The sequence below is a fragment of the Theobroma cacao genome, chromosome 6 (genome assembly GCF_053813885.1).
Source record: "Theobroma cacao isolate CCN51 chromosome 6, ASM5381388v1, whole genome shotgun sequence".
Taxonomy (NCBI): Eukaryota; Viridiplantae; Streptophyta; class Magnoliopsida; order Malvales; family Malvaceae; genus Theobroma; species Theobroma cacao.
In genome coordinates, this window is record NC_142644.1 from 30,305,733 (window position 1) to 30,317,278 (window position 11,546).

General features: G+C 39.4%; 1 protein-coding gene across 1 annotated transcript; it reads left to right on the forward strand.

Annotated features, from left to right (window-relative positions):
• Positions 1-434: 434 nt before the first annotated feature.
• LOC18597022 (uncharacterized) lies at positions 435-2,064 on the forward strand. The gene has a single exon (XM_007025832.3). It carries the CDS (start codon positions 528-530, stop codon positions 1,677-1,679), a length of 1,152 nt encoding a protein of 383 aa, XP_007025894.3. The 5' UTR covers positions 435-527; the 3' UTR covers positions 1,680-2,064.
• The last annotated feature ends 9,482 nt before the right edge of the window (positions 2,065-11,546 follow it).

Sequence of the window (11,546 nt, forward strand, 5' to 3'; positions counted from 1 at the left end):
GTTTTGCTGTTCAGTTTCCTTTTGAAGTTTGGTTGCTCAGCAGTATGCACTATACCTTCTAATCCGAAGGACCTTCACCTACTCTTGACTCGATTTAAACACTCGCAGCAACTGAAAGATTGAATTATGCATCAAATTCGCAGATAGAATACTGTCATTGGCAGCTGAAATCTATTCATTTCCATAATAAATATGTAATTTGTATGATGTGCTTCATATACCAATCTATTAAGGGTATTTTTTAATTATACATTGTTAATGAATCAAATATAAATCTTAAAAAGATAGAAGACGTATTCATATTAAGTTAAATTTAAATATTAAGCTTAAAATTTTAAAAGTTGCATGTATAATAACACCTTTGGGCACTCGAGCATTTAGTATATTGATTAGTACATAATTTCATGCTTAAATAGTAAGTTTGAATCTCTCTTCCCCAATTATTAGAAAAATAAAATAAAATAACACCCTTGGACGGCTCAGCTCAGAGGCGGAATATTTTAACCCTGGAAACTCAGGAAAAGGAAATGAGCAAAGCAATGGAAGCCTCATCCGTCCGCCGTCTCGTTGGCCTCTTCACAACTTCAGCCAACCGCACCACCAGCACCGCCCTAACCTCCACTAAACCTTCCTCCAAAGCCACGATGAAAGCACGCAAGCTCCAGGGACTTGTCAACAAATTCAAGCAATCCTCCGAGTCCGATCAATTCCGCTACAAGAGCCAACGCAGCTACGACCGCACCGTTCGCCGCCTCGCGTCCGCAAAACAGTTCTCACTTATCGACGACATCCTCCAGCACCAAAAGAAGTACCAAGATATCGCCCAGGAAGGCTTCGTCATCCGCTTAATGACTCTCTATGGCAAAGCAGGCATGTTCGAACATGCCCAGAAACTGTTCGATGAGATGCCTGAACTAAAATGTGACCGTACGGTAAAGTCATTCAATGCCCTTTTATCAGCGTGTATTTATTCGGAGAAGTTCGGTAACGTCGAACAGTTGTTGAAACTGCCTGAAAAGCTCGGAATCGAGCCTGATTTGGTATCTTATAACACAGTTATCAAGGCCTTCTGTGAGATGGGTTCTTTGGATTCAGCATTGTCGGTGGTTGATACATTGGAGAAAAAGGGATTAGAGCCTGATGTAATTACGTTTAACACGCTGCTTGATGGGTTGTTTTCGAAGGGTCGGATTGCTGATGGTGAGAAAATATGGGGATTAATGGAAGAGAAGAATGTTGTTCCTAATGTTAGGACTTATAATTCAAAGTTAAGAGGACTGGTTTATGAGAAGGAGATTGTGAAAGCTGTTGAGCTGTGGGAGGAAATGGAGAATAAAGGAATCAAACCTGATGTTTACAGTTACAATGCTATGATTAAAGGGTATTGCAATGCTGGGAATATAGAGCAAGTGAAGAAGTGGTACACTGAACTGAAGAAAAGCGGTATTTCGCCTGACCGAGTTACCTACGTTACGCTTGTTTCATTCCTTTGTAAGAAGTCTGAGTTTGAAATGGCAGTTGAGCTTTGCAAGGAGTCTTTGGATCGACGGGTCACTGCTGGGGCTGCAATGTTCCAGACCGTGATAGGTGGATTGGTTAAAGAGTCCAGGATTGATGAAGCTATACAACTCGTGGAATTAGGCAAGTCAAGTTTACATTATAAACTGAAACTGCATTGAGTTACGAGTACGACTGCAGGCGAGTTACATGCTTGTTCTAGTTTGTCTTGTATCATCGATTTCCATTTCATTAAGACATTTTTACTTATTTGAAGCTCATTTGCGTTTGGTGATGTCTCTGTACTTACGAATCCATGGATCTGGGTGAGACCCATGTGCTCGAATTTTAAACCTAAAGTTGGGTTGGTGCAATATGGAAACCAAGGCCATTGGGCCTTCTATCTGTCTTAACCCAAAGTGTAGGTATGGGCTTTCCACTCTGCACTAGTCAAACCACAATTTTAGCCCACTGTTATTATTTTCACGATGGCTTTGTCCACTCTGCGCTGTATTTATGTTACTGTATTTTGTGCATGAAACTCATGTTTTGAGATACCTTCAACAATCATTTTTCCCAAAAGCCATGGATGAAAGATATGGGCTGTATAAGGTTGACTAGATAGGCAAAAGGTAATGCTAAGAATTTCCCTCCCGAGATTCGATTTTGCCTCTTTTAAATAATATGCATGAATTCATGATCATGGTCATATATAAGGCTAACATGTTTTGGTACGTAATTTATATGCATATATTCAAAATCACAGGAGTAACATGTGTATTCAATTTCAACCATTATGCCCATGCCTTGTTGTCAATTCTAACATCGACTCTTAATGGTCTTAAACCCTAAAGGTTGTTGGTAAAAAATGGTAGTAAACAATATACACCTAACTAGACGAAAGGGGAAAGAAAATGCATGCATGTTCAGCGGCAGCACACATCAGTCCTTGTTCGGATTGGATCTTTCCCCTAATTTGTGTCCAATTGTGTGAGTTTTTGAAAGAGAAATTCAACGTTTTAGCCAACAAATTTGAAAAACGATCACAGCGACGACTATCACAACGTTTCCGCACATGTGAGGAAACTCCTAGCTAGTGAAGTATGGAATGTCTTGCGATCTTTGACTGTGTGGCTGATTTTCTGCTCCTGAATTGATGGTTTTTGTGCCAACTTGAATGCCTGCTAAAGTTTCTGTGGTTTTTCCAAGCGAGGGAAGGGCCCGGTTTTCTTTTGCTCTTCTGCCATGACTTGATGTTTTTTGTATAAGCAAGATTGCGTATATGATCAGTCATGGGGAGTGCATAGGTGTTCGATGTTTGAATAGCACGTTTTTGTGGGTGATCTGAGAGAGATTTGGGGAATACACCTGCTTGTTGTGCCCAGGTACAGCCCACAAATCCCTAATTCTTTTCTGATGTCTTTTGAGGGGATAGTTCCATCCTGTTTTGCAATGAATTTCAATCTTTAAAAGAAAAAAGTGTGTGGCGCACGTAACATTGTACAAGTTCATGATGTCTTGTCACAGACCGAGTTTGCTTGATGCTGTCTTCTTGACATAAAGGGCATTTGGTTTAAGGAAAGTGAAAGATATTTTTTATAATTTAAATAACTGCAATGATTTTACAATGTTTGATTTGTAATAATAAAAAAAAAATGTGATTGCAAAGAGAAAATCATTACAATTCGTTAAGAAAATGTTACTTTCCCTCAACTTAAATTTTTTTCTTAAATTATCCCTGACTTCATTTTTCTTGTTCCTCTTCTTTTTCCTTTTTCTACCTTTCTTCAAGTTTATATTTACCGGAAAAGATGGGTGCGAGGAGAAAGGTGAGAAAAAAAGAAAAGAAAAGAGACAAAGAAGAAGAAGAAAAAAAAGGAAAGTGGAGTTCTTATTCTTCTGTTACCTTTCTTTAAATCAATGTTTGTTGGAAAATGAGTGCAAGGAGAAAGGTGAAAAATAAAAAGAAAAAAGGGAAAGTGGAAATTTTTTTAAAATTACAATGATAGATTTCATATAAAAAAGCACCAAATTTCTGTGGTTACAAAAGAAGGATGAACAGCCCTGATTGTGAATGGCTCAACCATATCTTTACAAAAAATTTCCAATACTAATACTCAAGCCCAACATACAAAGAGCCAAAAACAAGAGTAAATATTTATAAATTAATTAAATTCTATGTTTATAAATTAATTTTATTTGTTGAGTGAAATAAAAGTAATTAAATGTTTATCAATTAATTAAATTAACTAATTAATTAATATATTTATAAAATAATTTAATTTAACTAATTTAATTCTTTAAAACTTAACTAATTTGTCAAAAATAAATATTTAATAATTTTATATATTTTAATATTATTTTTATTATGCTATTATTTATTATTTTAAAGAATAAATTGAAAAATCAAAAAATTATATTAAAAAATGTAAATTTATTCAATTTTAAATTTTTATATATAATCATAATTTTATAAATTTATATTACATTCTCAATAAAGTAATTTTAAACCAAATACTACAATGTAATTTTCTCAATAATCACATTTTCTGTAATCATTACTTTCTCATATTATACCAGCAAAGTTATCTTTCCAACAATCACATTCTCAACAATCACATTCCATACAAAATACCAAACGTGGTCTAAGTGTGTGATGCATATAACATTTTATGAGTTCATGATGTCTTGTCCCAAACCGAGTTTGGCCTGTACCAGTGTAGACACATAAATTAAAAAATAAAAAAATAAAAAAAATATAATTTAAATTAAATAAAATAAATAAATAAAATAAAATAAAATAAAATAAAATAAAAAAAATCGGGATGGCTGGGCGTACGCCCAGCCATCCCTTCGCCATCCCATCCCCCACCCACTACGCGGGATGGGGGTTCTGGCCACCAACTCCAGGGGTGCCAGAACCCCCATCGCCGGGTTGTCCAAAAAATTGGACAACCCGGCTCTTTAAAACCCTGCAAAAATGAAAAAACAGCAGTTAGAGACACAACAAAAAAAAAAACACAAAAGAAAGGAACAAAAACGAAAACAACAAAAAAGGAGGGGATCTGAGAAGAGGAAGCCGGCGGACGGAAGAGAGGGAATGGATCCGTAGATGTTCAACCGACGCTGAGAGAGAAGAGAGAGAGGCCGACGAAAGAGAGGGTTCGGCCGACGGAAGGCGAAGTGATTCGCCGGCTAAGAGAGAGAAATCCGAGAAGAGAGGGGAGGACGCCGGCGCCGGAAGAGAGAAGAGATTTTTAGAGAGAAGGGAGAGGGCGCCGCTGCTAGAGAGAGAAAGTGAGGAGTGAAACTGAAGAGAGAAAGAGAGAAAAGGGGATTAAATACCTAGGGTTCGTGGGCAAAACGGCGTCGTTTCAGAGAGGCAAGCAGAAGCTGGAAGGACCAGGCAAAACGGTGTCGTTTTGAGCGGCTTCGCAGGCATCAAAACGGTGCGTTTTGGACTTCACCTTGCGGGCTTCCAGAAACAGGCCGGGGTGCTAGATTTGGGCTCCCACGGGCCGCCGAGTTGGGCCAATCGCAGCCCAACAAGGTATAACCCTTGTTGTTTTGTTTTGCTTGGGTCTAGCCCATTTTTAATTTAAATGCATTTATTTTTTTTTATTTTTATTTTTATTTTTTTTAGGGAATAAATATTTATATAATATGGGCACTTATATTTAATATTAAAAATCAAAAAATAAAATAAATAATAATAATAGTAATTTATGATGCAAATATATATATATATATATTATATTATATTAAGATAAAAAAATAAAAAATAAAAAATATAAAAATTAAAAGATAATAATAAAATGAAAAATAAATAAATAATAATAAATAATATCATTGGAAGAAAATATTTGAGTATTACCGCCAAAAAGGGGGCAAAGAGTTGCCTCTTTCGGGCGGATGTTTTTCGGGTACGAAATTCGAGACGGATTTTCACCGAAGCGTCGGGATAAATCTGAACTCTAAATTTCAAAACCCATTAAGTCAAATAGTCATTATTAGAAAATAATATATGAAAGATTTTGTTAATTCAAATAAATATTACCAAACAAAGTTAAATTAATCGTTTAAAAGTTAATTAATTAATTATTTAGATAAGCTTTGTAAACAAGTAAAAAAATTGATCAATAACAAACATGGATTTAAATAACCAAAAAATAAAATATATAAATAAAAAATAATAATAATAATAATAAAATAACAAATAATCAAAATTTTTAGATCATCAATAAACGCGTGCATACCATCATTTTATTCTGTCATTGCACGCCACTCTTATTTTGCATATGGCGCTGGAATCCCGATGATGGGATTTCCCCGAGGAGCTCGTAGAGACGAGTTCTTCCGGGGATATCTCTAGGTGAGGAGAATTTCGAGACTTCACCAAAGCGTTGGGATGGTCTTCGAATAATTTCCCAATAAAAGATTACCGACTCCATCATTTAAAATAAACAAGTCACGACATCATTCTATGCTTGCATCATATGCATACGTAAAACCAAATGAAAAACTCAGTCTGACAATTCAATAAAATTTAATTAATAAAATAGGGATTAAACTAAGAAAAGGCTATATTAAGATAACTTAAGATTAAATGGTACCGTTCGTAGAACGGGCGTCACGGAGGTGCTAACCCTTCTCCGTGCGTAACCGCACTCCCGAACCCATCTCTAAAAAAATGTGGACCAGTTCTCGTTCTTTCGACGGACCTAAAATTAATTTAGGACTTCGTTGATTAGAATCGGGTTAATAGGTGACCAATCACACCTTAGATAAAAAAGATTGGTGGCGACTCCCACACCCGCGAATATTTAATTTTCGCCCGCGTCTGGCGGACGGGTTCCCGGACCCGCACGTCACGACAGATGGCGACTCCACTGGGGATTCGAGAGTCAAGCCATTAATTAATCATAAGTTATCTTTAGCCTTGAATAATTTGTTGTTTTCCCTAGCATCAATTTTGCATATTTTCGTTTAATGCATTTATTTATCTTGCTATTATTACTTCACCATTTTAATAATTGCGGGAAATTTAGGATAAGGGGAATGTGAAATTATTGGTCCAAGGTCGGTATATTCCTTCTCACACACTACACATCTTGCATTCATGCATAAGCCTTCCACCCGGGCTTTATCCTTAATTAGGAGGGAGTTAAGTAGCTACGCTCTCGTGAGGTGATAACCTCCGCATGGGCTAGTGAAGACTCCCACTCAAATCGAACCTAGTCCGTTTGAAGCCTGTAATGGGTGAGGACCGGGGTGCCTTACTAGTCCATGTGGACGACAGTGAGGAGCGATTTGGAAACCTTTAGCTCCATTTTCAACCCCAACTCAGCATGTAGAATACCGAGAGTCGCCTTTGCTTAGGTAGAGCTTCACCCGTGAGAATATACCTTTTGACTAGGTACACATGAAGAAATTTTCATAATCCCATTGTTCTAAATTCTTCTCCGCGAATAATAAAGGTATCAGGTTACTAATTACTTTCATTCATCTTTTGGAATTTTTGTTTATAGTGCTAACTTGAATTTTTTGTCATATGCATATTTGCATCATAATAGGAAAAGTATTTGTCACCTGACAACCATTAACAGAGTAGATCCAATTGCATACATGGAGTCGTCATGGCCATCCTCCAGTTACGATGGAATTTATCAAGTGACTCAGCATATGGCGAGTACCCAACAAAGTGAAGGAGATTGCTTGTCAAAGGATCACTTCTCATCACTACCTGATAGGGTCCACCTTGATCTCAAACAGAACGACTTCACCGATTTGCTCAACATATGGGATAAGTGGGGGGCTACCACTCGGGCAAATTTCGATAGGAAATATGGTCACATTGCTCGACTCCTTAAGGTCCAGGTAGATGAACAGTTGTTGAAGGCCATTGTGCAATTTTGGGATCCGTCGTATAGATGCTTCGTGTTCAATAAGGTGGATATGGTCCCCACGATCGAAGAATACTCGGCTCTCCTGCAAATCGATCTCGATAATCCGGACAAGATATATTGGAGGGGACAGAAGACCGGACATAGGCGAAAGTTAGCCAAGATGATGGGTATTACTTCGGTGAAAGTTGATCAGAACCTAAGGAAAAAAGGGGACAATGAATGTATCCCGTGGAGTTTTCTACGTAGTTATATCATGAAGCAACGGGACACCGAGCAAGGACAGCTTGTGATGGCCTTGGCAATTTATGGGCTAGTGATCTTCCCCAAAGTTTTGGGACATATAGAAGTCGGAATTATAGACTTCTTCGAGCAAGTCGTCAACAAGGCCAATCCTTCGCCTTCTATTCTAGCGGAAACTCTCAGATCACTGAATTACTGTCGAAGAAAAGGTGAGGGACGATTTGTGGGATGCGCACAGCTTCTTTCCATCTGGATAGTGAGTCACTTTGAATGCAAGGTCGATAAGTTCAGAAAGCCATTTCATCCGCAAACCGCCCCTATCAGAGAATTTTGTGAGAGTGAATGGCCAGAAAACAGGACTAAGGAGCAATGGATCTCTAGATTTCGGGAACTCATGAGTGTGGAAGTGACATGGAGAGCTCCGTGGATGCCGCATCACCCGGTCTTGTACAAATGTGGAAACGAACCTTGGGTACCGTTAATGGGGCCATGGGGAGCCATCAGTTACGCCCCAATTATGGTGAGAAGACAATTTGGGTCAGAACAGTTTGTACCGATGACACACCGACTTAATACTTTAGAGTTTGCTTATGGAGAGCCGGGTTTTCTGAAAAGGATAGAGGAAATTGCGCAAGCTTGGAAGAAAACTAGCCGAGTTGATCAAGGGAGGTACACCGATGAAGTGACTACCGGATATCAGATATGGCATGACCAACGAGTTAATGATGTGGTATATCCGAAAGAAGATGCACTACGTGGCCCAGTTGATCCAGAACCACGAGACGCTTTGCTCGAAAGTGAGTTGGCTCGAAAGAAGTCCAAAGCTGAAAATGCCAGTTGGAAGCAACGGTATGAAGACCTCCAAAAAGAGTGTGAGAAAATGAAAAGAGAAGTAAATGAGCAAAGAAAGAAAGTCCGGAAAATGGAAGGGAAGTATGAAAGCCTGAATGATAAGTTTTCTGCCACAACCAGTGAACTTCAAAGGGAAATACAGGTGAGAGAAAATCGAGGTAATGAACTTCAAACGCACAATGATGGGTTAAGAAGACAAGTGCGATTCCAACAAGAGTCCATCCAATTACTAAGACAGGAGTATGAAGAGCTCGAAGGGGTCATGACGACTTATCAACAGGAATATGAACGCCTCAAGCAACAGAGCACCAGAATCCAAGAATGGGGTGAATCTTACAAACAAGCTTATACAGAGAAGTACAACCAGATGGATTACTTGGTTTGGCAAATGAGGGAGGTGGCTTACAAGGCGAGAAGCATGGCTTGGAAGACGGACATATTAAGAAGCCAGATCTTTCCAGTTGGAAAACAAGAGCAACAGTTGATCAAGTATTTAGATGAGGTGTATAGCCATTATAATAAGATTGGCGAATATTTCTAGATGGCCTTTGAGTTGTAATCTAAGACAAATATCTTATGCAATGGATGACTTTTGTTGTTGGGTGTCATGTGATGAATACTTTTAGCACATAATCATTCATACATGCATAAATCATCATTTCATGGCAATAAGTATTTTCATTTAAAAATAAAGATAATGGGTTCACTCATGCATCAAATACGCATCTAATTCATGTTTATGATCAATAATAAGGTTCCAAAATAGCTCGACCACCTAAGCCAAGTGATCAACGTGTTCATAATACGCGTCAACGAGCAAGGATCATGGAAGAAGAACAAAGAGAGCGAATGGACAGAATGGAAAGAGCTCAGGAAGAAATGAGAGAACAGTTAGCAAAGATGATGGAATTGATGATGAGTCTCAGTAAAGGAAAAAGAGCGATCGAAGAGCCAGCTCCGTCAGAAAACCCACCAGCACAAGACAGTGGAAACCAAAGGGAAGATTCACCCTATCCCCCAGGGTTCACTCCACCACATGCCCAAACCTCTCAAAGGGTCCACCCTCAAGTGATCCCACCAGTCTATTACAATGCACCACCCCCGCTAGGCCATCAACCGATTCAGGGGCAATTTGGGCCATATTTTGGGATAAATCCTGCTGAACCAATAAATGTCCCAGATTTAGACGATCCAAAAGAACAAGAAAAACTAAGAAAGGACTCGTCACAAACAGGGGAAAATGAAAAAGACCAGAAAAAGTATGATCTGTTGGAAGAACGTCTTCGTGCTATTGAGGGAGTTGATAGGTTTGGTACCATGGACGTAACCGAGCTATGCTTAGTGCCGGATGTATTGATCCCTGCCAAGTTCAAGGTTCCGAAATTTGAAAAATACGACGAAACAAAATGTCCCATGGCACATATTACTATGTACTGTCGAAAGATGGCGGCACAGTCTCACGATGATAAGTTACTGATCCATTTTTTCCAAGACAGCTTGACTGGGTCAGCTGCTCGGTGGTACGTACAGCTAGATCGAAACCGTATTAAGACTTGGAAAGACTTAGCAAGAGCCTTCATAGCCCAATACAAGCATGTGGCTGAATTAGCCCCTGATCGTTTGTCATTACAAACTATGGAGAAGAAGCAAAGCGAGAACTTCAAGGAATATGCCCAAAGGTGGAGAGATACAGCAGCGCAAGTTCAGCCACCTCTCACTGATAAGGAGATGACTGTTTTGTTCATAAATACCCTCCGAGCTCCATTCTATGAGCGCTTGATCGGCAATGCCACGAAAAACTTTACAGATTTGGTCTTATCGGGAGAAATAATAGAAGGAGCTATCAAAAGCGAAAAAATTGAAGGGCATGAAGTTGCCAGCTCAAAGAAAGGGAGTACGTCCAAGAAGAAAGAAGGGGATGTGCAAGCAGTCGCTCACGACAGCCAACAAGCCCACAACTTTAACCCATATTACCCATACCCTCCATACCAACCCTTCTATCCGCACATAGGCAACGTCACACAAAACCCATATGTGTACCAACCCGTCCCGCAACCAACATTTCAAACCAATGTTCTTCCACAAACTCCACCACCAAGGCCGATAGCTTCGACCAATAATCCTGGCCATGGTCAAAGAGGACCTAAAAATACCCCAGAAAGACCAAAATTTGATCCTATTCCAGTCCCTTACACCACATTGCTGCCACAACTCATAGAAAATCGACTCCTTGCTCGAACCCCTTTAGAACCACTCCGACCACCTTTCCCGAAATGGTATGATCCGAATGCGCATTGTGATTACCATTTTGGAATTCAAGGGCACTCCACCGAGAATTGCACTGCTTTAAAACACAAGGTCCAAGCGCTCATTAAGGCAGGGCTTTTAAATTTTGCAAAAAAAGACAGTTCGAGTGTTGATGGGAACCCGTTACCTAATCATGGAAGACCGACTGTGAATGCCATACATGAAGGGATGATTCAAAGGGTGAAAAAGGGTATTGATGAGATTCAAACGCCGATGGATAAAGTGTTTGAGGCATTGTCCAAGATAAATGCCATCACTCCAGAACCCATCGACACAAAGGAATTGGGGCATGATCTCGCTTATTCTTGCAAATTTCATATGGGGGCAATTGGGCATTCTATTCAAAATTGTGATGGCTTTCGCCGTAAGTTGCAAGAATTGATGGATTCATCGGTAATAGAGTTTTATGAAGGAGCTGAAGAGAATTTGGTCGGAACCATAAATAGAGACACCCCAGCTGAAGTGGCATCAAGTTCATTCGGGGCAAACAAACCTAAACCTCTTACCATCTTCTATGAAGAAAACAAAAGCCCGATGAATGACACATCCCCAACTATGAGCCGAAATGGTATCACCATCGAAGTCCCCAACCCATTCCCTTACAAGAGCGATAAGGCTGTCCCATGGAATTATGAGTGTAATATTTTGGGCACAGCTTCATCCACCCCCCAAGCATCTTTTGAAGACATAACTGGTGTGGGGGGTATAACGCGAAGCGGGAGATGTTATTCCCCTGAGGCAGCA